Here is a 16,943-nt window from a genome sequence, read left to right on the forward strand (position 1 = left end):
GTTAGCTTCTTAACTAACATTATGGGGGGCATTACTCTTTCAAAAGCAATGACCTCCGTTGAGCGTGGCGGTTCTACTGCCCTCGAATCAATCCTTTGGATTGATAAAAAGGTAAATATAGTAAATCTATCATTTGGTGGTGTATGGAATCATTTTCCTTTGGATCTAACCTTCTTAACTGGATGTTTTGTTTGTAGGCTAGAACAGAAGTCTGCAGTTGTGCTGAATTGGCAGTTGATGAAATTTCTCTTCCCAATAAATTCAATGATAATCAAAGAAATGCTCTGAAGTGCATTCTTTCAAGGCTGAGGTGCCCCCACATGAATGCGCCTCAAGTTTTATGGGGCTGTCCCGGTTCTGGCAAGACAGAGATAGCTGCTACTATGCTCGACTCATTGTTTCATTGGCAACATAGAGTTCTTGTGTGTGTTCCGAGACAGAAGGATATTAATAGATTTCTTCATAAGTTAAACACACTTTTTCCTTCATTCAACCTCAGCGAGGTGCTTGTGCTCAGTGACATGGATGGCGTGGATGAATGCGGCATTTTTGCTGAAATGAACTTAGAAAACCGAGCTCAGGAGCTATATCGATGCACATATACTTGGAAGGGCTGGATGAAGGAGCTTTGCTTTGTGTTGGAAATGAAACCGTATTGCCAAAATAGTTGTTATCATGAGGGACGCATATGTACAAAAAACAACCTAATAATCTTCTGCTTGGAATCTTTTAGGAACAAGGTTTGTGCGCTCATATCAGACCTCAGAAAATGTTCGGAAGATTTAATTAACAGTCTTTCAGAAAAGTGCTTAGCTGAACATGATGTTGCAAACATAAACAAGTTGATGACCGAGCTATCACGGTTCCAAGACCTTATGTTGAATGAGAGTCTAACCAGCTCTGATGTGCAAATGGCATTTGAGTTCTCTTCCTCTTTACACTTTGTTTCAGAGGCTACAAAGAGAGACATTACAGAGTCAATGAATGCAATAAGAATGAGCTGTCTTCAGTTGATGGAAATTCTTATAGGCTCATTTGATTTGCCTCAGCTAGAAGACAGAAAAAAGCTGGAAGATTTCTGTCTTGGACACTCCCGTGTCATCATCTGTACTCCTTCTTATTCCAGTCGCCTGCTACAGTTAAAGTTAACTCGATTTGACACTTTACTAGTTGATGACGCCTCACAGATGAAGGAAAGTGATCTATTCATTCCACTATCTATGGCACCCAAGCATGTCGTGTTGTTGGGGGATCATCTACTTTTGCAGCCGACCGTGAAAAGCGAGGTATATATTTGACAGAATAGCATGGTTCATTTCTAGTATTTATGCTAGTTTAAGTTGATACCATGCTTCCACATCTGAATGATATTTTATTTGGCAATTGCTAGGTTTGTAAAAAAAATGGTTACGCTTCCAGTCTGTTTGAGCGACTTCTACGCTTATCTTCTAAAAAAATGATACTTCATGAGAAATATGCTATGGACCCTTCAATTAGCCTATTTGTGCGTGAGCATTTCTATGCGGGTGAAGTGGAGGATGCCTCTCATGACTTTAATAAGCAGCTGGTGGATAAATCAAAACTCGCTCCTTATGGATTTTTTGACATCACGGATGTGGATGAGCTGAACATAAAGGGAAAAGGCTTTGTTGATTGTGCTGTTATCATCTTCTTGCTTCAGAGACTTTGCAAAGGTAATGTCTTTTCTTTTCTAGTTTTCTCTAAAAATGACCTTTTGATATCCTATTGTTACCTTCTTGTTTGGGAAATGGTAAAAAGGAGAAATATCTGTCATCTCAATTCCAACTTCCAAGTTAATGTACAACTTGCACCAATATATAGCACTGATTTATTTATGGTTAGGTTTGCTCAGCAGCTATATGTGTACATATATATGGGGCTGTTGACCTTTTTTTTCAGGTCTGACAAATGAATTGGAAAGCTCAGTGTTGGCATACTTTGTCTGTCTAGCAGCCGGGTTGACATGGTGAAGAACCGATTGGGCACCGAATATGGAGGTCATGATAGGATTAATCTAGAAGTCAATACCCTAAATAATTCGAATGAAGATTGGTACGATATAGTGATCTTGTTATCAGTTTCTGATGATAATTCAGAGATTCCTAAGGGTAACAGAATGAACACAGCCCTTACTAAAGCAAGGCATGTTATGCTCAAAACTTGTTTTTCTCTTCTGTTTTTCTCTTGTGAGTAACAAAGCATATATGTATTACAAATAGTTACTTTCTTATGTAGGCATTGCCTTTGGATTATTGGGGAAGCTAATAATCTGATTGAGAGTGGAGGCACATGGAAACTGCTAGTAAATGATGCAATTGAACGACATATTTTTGGAAGATTGACCAGCAACAAGCTTTCTAATGTCATGAAGAAGTTAGAATCAAATGATCGGAAAAGTTTCGCTGTTATTACTCCTGCATCTTCAGGAAACATTGCTCAGGAGGTAAATTTAAATATAAGCACACGAAATCATATTGGTTACTTTGACTGTAAAGTCACATTTCAGTTAACTAGAAAGTACACTTAACTATAAGCACACGAATATGCTCACATATAGGTGAAAAAAATGCGTGCATCGTGTTTCCGCAACAGGGAGAATAAGAAAGAAAGAACAGTGACACTATGGTTCAAAGTTTCAGCAGTAGTTTCATTGTGAATTAAGAACAAAAAATTGGATAGTAAGATTCTGGTACAAGGATGGCATTCTAATCAGTCATAAAAGGAAAACATTGTTTTTTGCTTTCATTTTTTTTGTTGCTTTCAAATATGTTCTGGAATCGATCATTATGTTGGAAATCCACATATTGATCACTAGTTTAGTACATCAAGTAAAAATATCTCCACGAGTGAAAATTGAAGCCTACATACCTGCATCTTTTTCTAACTGAAACATCTCTTTCTTAATCCTCCATTGTTGTGGCTAGCTCTTTTGTGTTCTGCTAATCCATCAGTTAGACTACTGGCCGAGCCAAGGCCTTTGCTTGTATTGTCAGGTCACATACGAACCAACAATAGCAAGCTTCTGAATAAGATAAATCAAGGGGGATTTAAAATGTTTCAGACCCGCCAAAATTCAGTTCAATTTGGATAGGAATATAGCTTGAACAGCCCTTTTCTACGGGAAACCGCATTAAGGAGATCCTGGATAGTTTCTGTTCTTCTTTTAATGTTCTCTTTATATTTCGATAAATAAACAATGGTTGGCAATTTGCAGGCAGGGCAAGAATGGACGTGGAATGGAAGACCCGACAATACAAAAAACATTTTGGGTTCCCTTCGAGATCAAAAGAATGCTCCTGGTATGTTACCATATCATGAATTATTTGGCTGTGTTATTTTTGTGACTTGAAATATTAGTTAATCCTTCTCGTATTCCATATGTTTACACCTCTGATCTGAATAAGTTCCACATAATTTTTATATGCAGATACCTGTACGTTGCAGACTACTTTAACAACAACCGAATCATTAAAAAAATTTCAGTATTCATGCATGGATCCGCCTCAGGATTTCATGTGGAAGCTGTGTTTTAATGACCTGAAGAGTAAATACATGAAGGTTGTTGATGAAGAAATTGCAGCTGAAGAGATTGGTGAGAAGAGAGGCAAACATCGACAAGAGACTGCATTTGAAATTGCGAAAACCCAGGGCATCATTGGCAGAGACAAATCTGAGACAGAGGTGAGATCTGCTTTTTTGTCTTGGTATGCCATTGTCACGTGCCGTTTGATATTACACCAATATATATTATCACTCCACACCCAGATGGGACTACCAAATTTACCGTACTCTTTCTTATGCACGTTTCATGTTGGTAAATTTAGAATCGGTACGTTGGATACCATATTCCCAGCAAACAGGCTTATGCCGAGTTAAACTTGCAAAATCCTATATGTAGAATACTGAATTCCTCTATTCAGCTGCACTAGTGATGTAGCAAACTGGCACTTACACAAGACCTGCCCTCTCAGAAACAGGTTGACAGTGCGGATTCACATCATCCTTTTTGGGATGTGGGTGTGCTTAACCTGTTAGTCCCTAACTCAGTTGCCGTGCATCACATTAACATATAGAGTCAGGGTGTGTGATTGTAATGTTTCTAGGAGAGATAGAACAACTTTCTGGGCTGGACCACCTAGGCACTTGGTCAGCATTCAACAGCTTCACACCTTAACGGGCAAAATATGGTGGGGAATAAGTGGGTGTTTTATTTTTTGTGTAGCAGGACATACTCTTCTCTAAATGCAGCGGTACAAGGATCAAGTCTGAGTAATTGTAGTGGAGACGTGCTGAATCAGTATTCTGAAACATTTTTTCTAAAATGCTAAGAATTGCACCCAGATACCAGTCAACGTGACGAATCGATGTTTTTTCTCAGATGTACCCTAATAATATTAAGTGAGGAATCAAGTCATGGTGCAACTGAGAGCCTGAACTTGCTCAAGAGTTGTTACAGTGCTCCTGTGGTGGAGCAGCGTTGTGTGGTGATAGATCACAATAAAATGGAAGGCTTAGCATAGCAGGTTCTGGTTTTGGGGGCATGACAATAGAGAAACCAGAGGAAAAAAAAGATTAACTGTACCAGATTGTTTGCTTCAGTTTGCGGCATGGTAGTAACTAATGACTTATTTTTCTCCTGCCATTGTGTTTTTCTGTCCATGACATGATAACCAGAGAATGCATACATAATGACTGGTTAGATAGCCACTTGGATCTCACATTTGAATGCTGTTTTGATTCTATGAAAACTTTGAATGCTGCCTGCTTTGATCTTATCTCACAATTGGATGCTGTTTTTGATCTTGTTAGCAGCATTAGTTCCGTTGTGTTTTAATCAATCCACAAACTGTGGTGTTACACGTTTATTTGGCTTGGTGTTTTGAACTCTTTGCAGGAGCGGGAGAGACTGTTCAAGCTGGAATCGTATGAGCGGGTGGACGCAACTCTGACAACAGATGAGGCCGAGGCGCTGGTGGAGGCGGGGAACATCATGGCCTGCAACTTCCGCCTGTCCCGCAACTACTTCGACCTGAGGCCTGGCGAGGTGTACGTGTACGACAGGCTCTGCCCGTACATCCACGCCAGGTCCGGCATGCCGGTCTCGCACGCCGTCACGGTGATCGGCCACGGTGGGCAGGAGACGCGGCTGCAGGGCCCGGTCCGCCATGTCCACTTCCAGAACAGCGAAGGTAAGCGGTCCTGGGACGACGGGTTCGGGAGGGTCGCCAGGGACTCGGTGCGTGGGCTCTACCGGCTCACTGTGCCGCCGGCGCCGGTGCCGCCGCCGCCACCTACAGCTGGTTCTGCCCCGTCGTTGTTGGAGCACTAACTTACCACTCCTAACTGATCGAAGGGATGTCGTAGTATGAGTGACTAGAAGCCAATGCAAGGTGGCTACTGCGATCGAGTCGACGGATCCTGCTCCTGCTTCTGCTAATGCCGCCCTGGCCCCCAGTTGAACCGAATCTGCTGACTGCTGCTGCTGCTGCTTGCCGGTTCTTTTTTTGGCGATCGATGATACTACGATGTTTCGTCAGAAGATCATCTGGTGATGATGTATGACGGCTGATGTGCGTGAGGACCGGCCGGATCAACAGCTAAAGTAGCACACTGCTAACTGCTTTTCCGTGCACTGCATGTTTTTAATCCATGGCGTGCATCCATGTTCTTCACTGCTGTGCCGACTCCCATCACCATTCACCACCACCGGCGACCCATTCTGCCATCATGGACGTTCAATCGTTCATCTACTCTGCTGCCACGAGACGAGACGTACGCCGGGACATCTAGCTGACGCCGGCGTATCCCTCTCTGTCATTCAGCCGCCGGCCGCCGGCGCCGGTCGCGCATCGACAGCCCACCTCCACCCGCCGTTGCTGTGCTCGTGCCCTTTGTACCTAGGCCCGGTGGTTTCCGAATCCCCTCCCTGGCAATCGCTCGCTCGAGCGATCGGTTTCTGTCGACGCGGAGCGCTCGCGCGCGATTCAATTCCTTTTTTATCACGTAGTGTTTTAATTGCGTTCACACATGTTCACACTAACAGCTTGTATTACTACTTTGCAAGTTGCATGCAGTCAAGAGCGTTCACACTGCATGCATGCATATGCACAGAGCATCTCATGGATTTGCATTTAATGAGCCAACTTTTCAGCACTCTTTTCATAAGTTGTTGCATGCATACACATAGCATCTCACTCTTTTTCTTCATCACGAGGCAGATTCTCAATTCTCTTTTTGCAATTCCCTTTTGGGTTTTATTTTCGTACGGTAATTCATATTTATCGGGGTCCTTTTGCAATTCCCTTTTTCGGGCCAGTGGTATTTAAGGGGGAAAATAACGGGTGGGAAGATCCACTTGCAACTCAAATGAACTACCACTTGCTACTCAAATTAAGTACTGTTTTAAGTTGTAAGCTAACAAAATTTGCTAAAATATTTCTATGAAATTTACTTTTTAGGGTTGCTAGGTATTTATATTTATCGTTGATAAATAACGGGGCACCGGGTTGATAACTTGTAAACAAAAAAAGAGTCGCTACATATTTTAAATTAAATTAAATTTCTAGGGTTGATTTTATTTATATTTTACCATTGATAAATAGCGGGTCACCGGGTTGATAGGTTGTAAACTAAAAGAGAGTCGCTAAAATATTCTAAATGAAATACTTTTTAGGATTATTATTTATTTATATTTACCGTTGATAAATAACGAGGCACCAGGTTGATAGCTTGTAAAATAAAAAAATGTTCGAAAAAATATTCTAAATGGAATACTTTATAGGGTTGGTAGTTATTTATAATTATCATTGATAAATAACGGGGCACCGGGTTGATAACTTGTAAACTAAAAAGAGTCGCCAAAATATTCGAAATAAAATTAGATTTTTAGGGTTGGTAGTTATTTATATTTACTGTTGATAAATAACAGGACACCGGGTTGATAGCTTCTAAACTAAAAAAAATCGCTAAACTGTTTCAAATAAAATTAACTTTGGGGTTGATAATTTTATACATGTTACCGTTGATCACTCAAGTACGGAGGGGTTGATTATTCAAACAGAGAGGATTGATAACTTTTAGCCCGAAAAAAAGTTTCTCGAAACATATCAACATGGGTGCTAGTTTTGAAGATCTCGTCGTGACAGATTTATTGGTGAAAGCGAATCTTAATTTAGAGTTGTCGTTTGAAAGTTAAACGTTTTGAATTTTCAAATTTGGAAAAGATTCCGCTGACATCAGCAGATTCGTCTATTTGTGCATGCAGAACTTTTTCTCAATAGGCTACACCAGGTTCATAATTTTATACATTCACCGTTGATCACTCAAGTACGGAGGGGTTGATTATTCAGATAGAGAGGGTTGATAACTTTTAGCGCGAAAAAAAGTTTCTCGAAACATATCAACATGTGTGCTAGTTTTGAAGATCTCGTCGAGACGGATTTATTGGTGAAAGCGAGTCTTAATTTAGAGTTGTCGTTTGAAAGTTAAAACGTTTTGAATTTACAAATTTGGAAAAGATTCCGCTGACATCAGCAGATTCGGCTATTTGTGCATGCATGCAGAACTTTCCCTCAATAGTCTGCACCAGGTTGATAATTTCATTCACTGTTGATCACTCAAGTACGGAGGGATTGATTATTCAGATAGAGAGGGTTGATAACTTTTAGCCCGAAAAAAGTTTTCGAAACATATCAACATGGGTGCTAGTTTTGAAGATCTCGTCGAGACGGATTTATTGGTGAAAACAGATCGTAAATCGAAGTTGTCGTTTGTGAGATAAAACATTTTAAATTTTCAAATACGGATTTAGAGTTGCTAACACGGCTTTCCCTAAATGGGCTGTCGGAAACCGATCGCTCTCCTTAAACCTGGCGATCGAGCGCCAGCTAGGGCCACCCGGTGGTTTCCCCGTCTGTCTGTCCGGAGCTACATAACCCCTGGGAGTTTTAAAATTTGGACAGTAACCCCTCAACTTTAAACTCGTACGTATCTTTAATTCCGAAAATTATGTAAAACGAGGCAATTGAACCCTAGACTCGGGTAAGCTACTTTGGAGGCTGGTTTTGCCTCGCTCCATCATTCGCCCAACATGGGATTGGGTTGTAAAAAATTAGTCAGCATCCGTCTTCTTCTCGCTGACGTGCACGTCGGGGGAAGGGATGAGCCATGTTTCCCTGTTGCGTCACGCCACAAACTTGGTCCCGATTACCATGTCGGAGCCATCGGAATCGGAGCGAGGTAATAGAGCATGTCCGCGAGCGGCACAAGTACGAGGAGCTGCATCAGCCGAAGAACGCCACCGGTATCACCATGTGGGCGAAGTACGGGACGGAGCTTCAGCCGCTGTCGTCACGTTCAGGTCTGCCACAACCGTGGCCGTTTCCATGAAAGTTTAGCTTTGCATGAATTTTACACTTCTCCGTGGTCGTTTATGTACAAGATCCGATGATGGAAATCCCATGCTAGTTACGATGCTTTGCAGCTCGTCGGCGCCCAATTTCCTAAACTAGCGATGCTTTGACTGCACATCTAGCCACAGCCGCGATACTCGACAGGCAGTGTGCCGCTCACAAGCATGGTCAGGCGGTTTCATGGACGCCTACATGGTGACACCATTAGTAGCCTCGACAGTGACGGACTTCCTTAGCCGCTCCAAGTTGTACCTAATTTTGGTAGTGCCACGTCCCCAAAATCGGCCTCCCAAATAGCTTACCAAAGGTTAGAAGTTAGGGGGTAATTGTTTGATTTTAGAATTTTCGAGATTTAAGTATGTCAGTTTAGAGCTGAGAGGGTTTAGTGTCTAAACTCTAAAATACCTGGGGTTATGTAAACTTTTAATAAGTTAGGCCACGAAGAGGTATTAGGAGATCCTCACCATCCACAATAGGCAACGTTCAGAGAGGGGGGGGGGGGGGGACACCGGAGCAAAAGCGGCCAGGAATTGGGTATAGGGGGGGCGAGGCCGCGTTTGAAAACATAAATTTTCCATTGCCTATTACGCATAGTAATAGACTTAGTAGAGCAAGTTTAATTATTTTTCTCCATTTCTACACAGGGAAGGCTAAATGAATGTAAATTGCCACTCAACAGTACAATATAATACAGCCGTCGAGAGTAATTGGCGGGAGTACAAATTGTCCCATATTTTAAATTGAAGGAAAATTATTTTCATTAACACTTTAATGGAATCAACAACAAAGAAATATAGGAAATGTAGGGCTAGCTGTTCATTTGTTTTTCTAAGAAATGTTAGATTAGTAATTTGATATGTTGCCATAGTGCATGGTCGTAGACTGAATAACTAGACTGCCAAGAAGTAATTAGTCCAACAAATTAGAACTAGTTACTAGGCGTACCTGTAGAAGACTGAGGGCTTGAATTGATCGGAGACTTTGCTGCGCTGTGTCACAGCTTTTCTGCAGGATTAGCAAATTAAGCGCGGGGCTGTGTCCTGGTGACCTGATCCGAGTGGCTTTCTTGTAGGGATTCGTAGCATAGAAAACAAAAAATTTCCTACCGCGAGAACGCAATCCAAGCCAAGATGCAATCTAGAAGATGGGAGCAACGAGGGGATGAACGAGACTAACCCTTCAAGATTTCCAAAGCCTACAAAAGGAGGCTCTCGTTGCTGCGGTAGATGATCACTTGCCGCTTTCAAAAGCGCGTAGAAGATCTTGACGGTGCCACAATCGGGCAGCACCTCCGTACTCGGTCACACGTTCGGTGTTGATGAAGACGACATCCTTCTCCCCGTTCCAGCGGGCAGCGGAAGTAGTAGATCCTCCTCGGAATCCCGGCAGCACGACGGCGTGGTGGCGGTGGTGGTGGAGATCTCCGACAGAGCTTCGCCTAAGCTATGTGGGAGAGAGAGGTAGGAGGGAACCGCTAGGGTTTGGGAGAGGGGGCGCCGGCTAGGGCAGCCTTGAGGGGGGCGGCCATGGTGGTGGCTTGAGTGGCCGGCCAGCCCCTCTCTCCCCCTCTTTATATAGGTGGAAGCCCCAAGGTTTAGGTCAAAGTGTCCGAATAAGACCCCAACAAAAACCTTCCAAGTGTCCAAACCTAGGGGGAGTGGGACTCCCCCCTTTCCTTGGTGGGGTGGCCGGCCACCATGGTGGGGAGTCCACTTGGGACTCCTCCTCCCTTAGGCTGGCCAGCCAAGGTGGGTGGAGTCCCTCCTTATTTCTTCCGGACTCTTCTAGAACCTTCTAGAACCTTCCAGAGAAAATACCGGATCATTTTCAAACCTAGAAAATGACTTCCTATATATGAATCTTATTCTCCGGACCATTCCGGAACTCCTCGTGATGTCCTGGATCCCATCCGAGACTCCGAACAAAACTTCGAACTCCATTCCATATTTCCATATCTACTTAAACGACATCAAACCTTAAGTGTGTCACCCTACGGTTCGCGAACTATGTAGACATGGTTGAGACTTCTCTCCGACCAATAACCAATAGCGGGATCTGGAGATCCATAATGGCTCCCACATATTCAACGATGACTTAGTGATCGAATGAACCATTCACATACGATACCAATTCCCTTTGTCACGCGATATTTTACTTGTCCGAGGTTTGATCATCGGTATCACTCTATACCTTGTTCAACCTCGTCTCCTGACAAGTACTCTTTACTCGTACCGTGGTATGTAGTCTCTTATGAACTTATTCATATGCTTGCAAGACATTAGACGACATTCCACCGAGAGGGCTGATACGTCTCCGACGTATCGATAATTTCTTATGTTCCATGCCACATTATTGATGTTATCTACATGTTTTATGCACACTTTATGTCATATTCGTGCATTTTCTGGAACTAACCTATTAACAAGATGCCGAAGTGCCGATTCTTTGTTTTCTGCTGTTTTTGGTTTCAGAAATCCTAGTAACGAAATATTCTCGGAATTGGGCGAAATCAACGCCCAGGGGCCTATTTTTCCACGAAGCTTCCAGAAGTCCGAAGACGAAACGAAGAGGGGCCACGAGGCAGCCAGAGCATAGGGCGGCGCGGCCCCTGCCCTGGCCGCGCGGCCCTATGGTCTGGGCCCCTCGCGCCGCCTCTTGACCTACCCTTCCGCCTACTTAAAGCCTCCGTGACGAAACCCCCAGTACAGAGAGCCACGATACGGAAAACCTTCCAGAGACGTCGCCAACGCCGATCCCATCTCGGGGGATCCAGGAGATCGCCTCCGGCACCCTGCCGGAGAGGGGAATCATCTCCCGGAGGACTCTACGCCGCCATGGTCGCCTCCGGTGTGATGTGTGAGTAGTCTACCCCTGGACTATGGGTCCATAGCAGTAGCTAGATGGTTGTCTTCTCCCCATTGTGCTATCATTGTCGGATCTTGTGAGCTGCCTAACATGATCAAGATCATCTATCTGTAATTATATATGTTGCGTTTGTTGGGATCCGATGAATAGAGAATACTTGTTATGTTGATTATCAAAGTTATATCTATGTGTTGTTTATGATCTTGCATGCTCTCCGTTACTAGTAGATGCTCTGGCCAAGTAGATGCTTGTAACTCCAAGAGGGAGTATTTATGCTCGATAGTGGGTTCATGCCTGCATTGACACACAGGACGATGTGAGAAAGTTCTAAGGTTGTGTTGTGCAGTTTCCACTATGGATAAAACATTAAAGCTAAGTCTAAGGAAGTAGTTTAACAAAACATTACGCACCATACTTAATGCAATTGTCTTTTGCTTTGCAACTTAATACTGGAGGGGGTTCGGATGATAACCTGAAGGTGGACTTTTTAGGCATAGATGCAGTTGGATGGCGGTCTATGTACTTTGTCGTAATGCCCAATTAAATCTCACTATACTCATCATGATATGTATGTGCATGGTCATGCTCTCTTTATTTGTCAATTGCCCAACTGTAATTTATTCACCCAACATGCTTTTTATCTTATGGGAGAGACACCTCTAGTGAACTGTGGACCCCGGTCCAATTCTCTTTACTGAAATACAATCTACTGCAATACTTGTTCTACTGTTTTCTGCAAACAATCATCTTCCACACAATACGGTTAACTCTTTGTTACAGCAAGCCGGTGAGATTGACAACCTCACTGTTTCGTTGGGGCAAAGTACTTTGGTTGTGTTGTGCAGGTTCCACGTTGGCGCCGGAATCCCTGGTGTTGCGCCGCACTACATCTCGCCGCCATCAACCTTCAACGTGCTTCTTGACTCCTACTGGTCCGATTAAACCTTGGTTTCTTACTGAGGGAAACTTGCCGCTGTGCGCATCACACCTTCCTCTTGGGGTTCCCAACGGACGTGCCAACCACACGCATCAAGCAAATTTCTGGCGCCGTTGCCGGGGACCTGAATAAAAGTTACACCACAGAGATTTCTAACTCCCACGTCAACTGCACGCCAGCAGCTAAATTTCTGGCGCCGTTGCCGGGGAGATCAAGACACGCTGCAAGGGGAGTCTCCACTTCTCAATCTCTTTACTTTGTTTTTGTCTTGCTTAGTTTTATTTACTACTTTGTTTGCTGCACTAAATCAAAATACAAAAAAATTAGTTGCTAGTTTTACTTTATTTGCTATCTTGTTTGCTATATCAAAAACACAAAAAAAATTAGTTACTTGCATTTACTTTACTTATTTCATCATGTTTCCTTTTAATTTTACCACAAAAGACATACCGGTAGGACGTGGGTCTATAGTTGGGAGAAATAATATAGAAGAATTTTTCAATCATTTTTAGTACCATTGAAAATTTTGAAGATAGACACTTGGTAGACCTTGCGCCTACTTATGAAATTGCTGCCGCGTATTTAGTTCGCCTGTTGGAAACTAAATTTGTTAACCTTAATCCTATAATCCAACACATGTTTCTCACACTTGGTGATATGGAAGAAGGGGAAAAGAAAGATTTTGTTTTAGAAACCCTTCTTAGAGAATTTGGTGGTCTAGCAAGAGAAGCTAGAAAGGTCTTTGCTAAATTTAATATGCTTGGTTCTCATACTAATTTTGTTAGCCTCCTTGAAAAGATGGACATGGATAGAATAAGATACACTAATAATATTGATGATGGTGGGGAGATCAAAGCACCAATACCATGTAAACTCTTAGCTATGAATGATGCACTAGAAAATAACTATGCTTGGCTTGTTCCTGAAAATTTGTTTGATGAGAGTAGCACACCTAAGACTAATGAAAAGGGGGATGCTAAAACTTATGTATCAAATATACTATGCCTTGTTGAGAAAACTCCGCACCCCGCTGTAGAAGCCCCATCCTTCGATAATACTTGATGCACACTTTCTGCGCCTAGCTGAAAGGCGTTAAAGAAAAGCGCTTATGGGAGACAACCCATGTTTTTACCTACAGTACTTTGTTTTTATTTTGTGTCTTGGAAGTTGTTTACTACTGTAGCAACCTCTCCTTATCTTAGTTTTGTGTTTTGTTGTGCCAAGTTAAGCCGTTGATAGAAAAGTAAGTACTAGATTTGGATTACTGCACAGTTCCAGATTTCTTTGCTGTCACGAATCTGGGTCCACCTCCCTGTAGGTAGCTCAGAAAATTAAGCCAATTTACGTGCAAGATCCTCAGATATGTACGCAACTTTCATTCAATTTGAGCATTTTCATCTGAGCAAGTCTGGTGCCATTTTAAAATTCGTCAATACGAACTGTTCTGTTTTGACAGATTCTGTCTTTTATTTCGCATTGCCTCTTTTGCTATGTTGGATGAATTTCTTTGATCCACTAATGTCCAGTAGCATTATGCAATGTCCAGAAGTGTTAAGAATGATTGTGTCACCTCTGAATATGTCAATTTATATTATGCACTAACCCTCTAATGAGTTGTTTCGAGTTTGGTGTGGAGGAAGTTTTCAAGGATCAAGAGAGGAGTATGATGCAACATGATCAAGGAGAGTGAAAGCTCTAAGCTTGGGGATGCCCCGGTGGTTCACCCCTGCATATATTAAGAAGACTCAAGCGTCTAAGCTTGGGGATGCCCAAGGCATCCCCTTCTTCATCGACAACATTATCAGGTTCCTCCCCTGAAACTATATTTTTATTCCATCACATCTTATGTGCTTTTTCTTGGAGCGTCGGTTTGTTTTTGTTTTTTGTTTTGTTTGAATAAAATGGATCCTAGCATTCACGTTATGGGAGAGAGACACGCTCCGCTGTAGCATATGGACAAGTATGTCCTTGGTTTCTACTCATAGTATTCATGGTGAAGTTTCTTCTTCGTTAAATTGTTATGTGATTGGAATTGGAAAATGATACATGTAGTAATTGCTATTAATGTCTTGGGTAATGTGATACTTGGCAATTGTTGTGCTCATGATTAAGCTCTTGCATCATATGCTTTGCACCCATTAATGAAGAAATACATAGAGCATGCTAAAATTTGGTTTGCATATTTGGTTTCTCTAAGGTCTAGATAATTTCTAGTATTGAGTTTGAACAACAAGGAAGACGGTGTAGAGTCTTATAATATTTTCAATATGTCTTTTATGTGAGTTTTGCTGCACCGGTTCATCCTTGTGTTTGTTTCAAATAAGCCTTGCTAGCCTAAACCTTGTATCGAGAGGGAATACTTCTCATGCATCCAAAATACTTGAGCCAACCACTATGCCATTTGTGTCCACCATACCTACCTACTACATGGTATTTTCCGCCATTCCAAAGTAAATTGCTTGAGTGCTACCTTTAAAATTTCATCATTCACCTTTGCAATATATAGCTCATGGGACAAATAGCTTAAAAACTATTGTGGTATTGAATATGTAATTATGCACTTTATCTCTTATTAAGTTGCTTGTTGTGCGATAACCATGTTCACTGGGGACGCCATCAACTATTCATTGTTGAATTTCATGTGAGTTGCTATGCATGTCCGTCTTGTCTGAAGTAAGAGCGACCTACCACCTTATGGTTAAGCATGCATATTGTTAGAGAAGAACATTGGGCCGCTAACTAAAGCCATGATCCATGGTGGAAGTTTCAGTTTTGGACATATATCCTCAATCTCAAATGAGAAAATTATTAATTGTTGTTACATGCTTATGCATAAAAGAGGAGTCCATTATCTGTTGTCTATGTTGTCCCGGTATGGATGTCTAAGTTGAAGAATAATCAATAGCGAGAAATCCAATGCGAGCTTTCTCCTTAGACCTTTGTACAGGCGGCATAGAGGTACCCCTTTGTGACACTTGGTCAAAACATGTGCATTGTGATGATCCGGTAGTCCAAGCTAATTAGGACAAGGTGCGGGCACTATTAGTACACTATGCATGAGGCTTGCAACTTGTAAGATATAATTTACAAGATACATATGCTTTATTACTACCGTTGACAAAATTGTTTCATGTTTTCAAAATCAAAGCTCTAGCACAAATATAGCAATCGATGCTTTTCCTCTATGGAGGACAATTCTTTTACTTCCAATGTTGACTCAGTTCACCTATTTCTCTCCACCTCAAGAAGCAAACACTTGTGTGAACTGTGCATTGATTCCTACATACTTGCCTATTGCACTTATTATATTACTCAATGTTGACAATATCCATGAGATATACATGTTACAAGTTGAAAGCAACCGCTGAAACTTAATCTTCTTTTGTGTTGCTTCAATGCCTTTACTTTGAATTATTGCTTTATGAGTTAACTCTTATGCAAGACTTAATTGATGCTTGTCTTGAAGTGCTATTCATGAAAAGTCTTTGCTTTATGATTCACTTGTTTACTCATGTCATATACATTGTTTTGATCGCTGCATTCACTACATATGCTTTACAAATAGTATGATCAAGATTATGATGGCATGTCACTCCAGAAATTATCTGTGTTATCGTTTTACCTGCTCGGGACGAGCAGAACTAAGCTTGGGGATGCTGATACGTCTCCGACGTATCGATAATTTCTTATGTATCATGCCACATTATTGATGTTATCTACATGTTTTATGCACACTTTATGTCATATTCGTGCATTTTCTGGAACTAACCTATTAACAAGATGCCGAAGTGCCAGTTGTTGTTTTCTGCTGTTTTTGGTTTCAGAAATCCTAGTAACGAAATATTCTCGGAATTGGGCGAAATCAACGCCCAGGGGCCTATTTTTCCACGAAGCTTCCAGAAGTCCGAAGACGAAACGAAGAGGGGCCACGAGGCAGCCAGAGCATAGGGCGGCGCGGCCCCTGCCCTGGCCGCGCGGCCCTATGGTCTGGGCCCCTCGCGCCGCCTCTTGACCTACCCTTCCGCCTACTTAAAGCCTCCGTGATGAAACCCCCAGTACAGAGAGCCACGATATGGAAAACCTTCCAGAGACGCCGCCAACGCCGATCCCATCTCGGGGGATCCAGGAGATCGCCTCCGGCACCCTACCGGAGAGGGGAATCATCTCCCGGAGGACTCTACGCTGCCATGGTCGCCTCCGGTGTGATGTGTGAGTAGTCTACCCCTGGACTATGGGTCCATAGCAGTAGCTAGATGGTTGTCTTCTCCCCATTGTGCTATCATTGTCGGATCTTGTGAGCTGCCTAACATGATCAAGATCATCTATCTGTAATTCTATATGTTGCGTTTGTTGGGATCCGATGAATAGAGAATACTTGTTATGTTGATTATCAAAGTTATATCTATGTGTTGTTTATGATCTTGCATGCTCTCCGTTACTAGTAGATGCTCTGGCCAAGTAGATGCTTGTAACTCCAAGAGGGAGTATTTATGCTCGATAGTGGGTTCATGCTCGCATTGACACAGGGACGATGAGAAAGTTCTAAGGTTGTGTTGTGCTGTTGCCACTAGGGATAAAACATTGATGCTATGTCTAAGGATGTAGTTGTTGATTACATTACGCACCATACTTAATGCAATTGTCTGTTGCTTTGCAACTTAATACTGGAGGGGGTTCGGATGATAACCTGAAGGTGGACTTTTTAGGCA

The 16,943-nt window shown here is 42.4% G+C and overlaps 1 protein-coding gene and 1 long non-coding RNA gene across 2 annotated transcripts in view; both read left to right on the forward strand.

Moving 5' to 3' along the window:
* Nucleotides 1–211: 211 nt before the first annotated feature.
* On the forward strand, nucleotides 212–2,157 carry LOC127315770 (uncharacterized). The gene is made up of 3 exons (XR_011749015.1): nucleotides 212–1,286; nucleotides 1,391–1,694; nucleotides 1,921–2,157. It is a non-coding gene; the product is annotated as an uncharacterized lncRNA (long non-coding RNA).
* A 106-nt stretch (nucleotides 2,158–2,263) lies between these two features.
* LOC127316357 (uncharacterized) overlaps nucleotides 2,264–16,943 on the forward strand; it is a 95,245-nt gene continuing 80,565 nt past the window's right edge. Inside the window, exons 1-4 of the mRNA XM_051346749.1 lie at nucleotides 2,264–2,464; nucleotides 3,236–3,320; nucleotides 3,449–3,702; nucleotides 4,916–5,210. Of these exons, the coding sequence (XP_051202709.1) occupies nucleotides 2,387–2,464; nucleotides 3,236–3,320; nucleotides 3,449–3,702; nucleotides 4,916–5,210 (712 nt within the window). The 5' untranslated portion in view covers nucleotides 2,264–2,386. The remainder of the gene's footprint in view (nucleotides 2,465–3,235; nucleotides 3,321–3,448; nucleotides 3,703–4,915; nucleotides 5,211–16,943) is intronic.

Source organism: Lolium perenne, chromosome 7, assembly GCF_019359855.2.
Source record: "Lolium perenne isolate Kyuss_39 chromosome 7, Kyuss_2.0, whole genome shotgun sequence".
Lineage (NCBI taxonomy): Eukaryota > Viridiplantae > Streptophyta > Magnoliopsida > Poales > Poaceae > Lolium > Lolium perenne.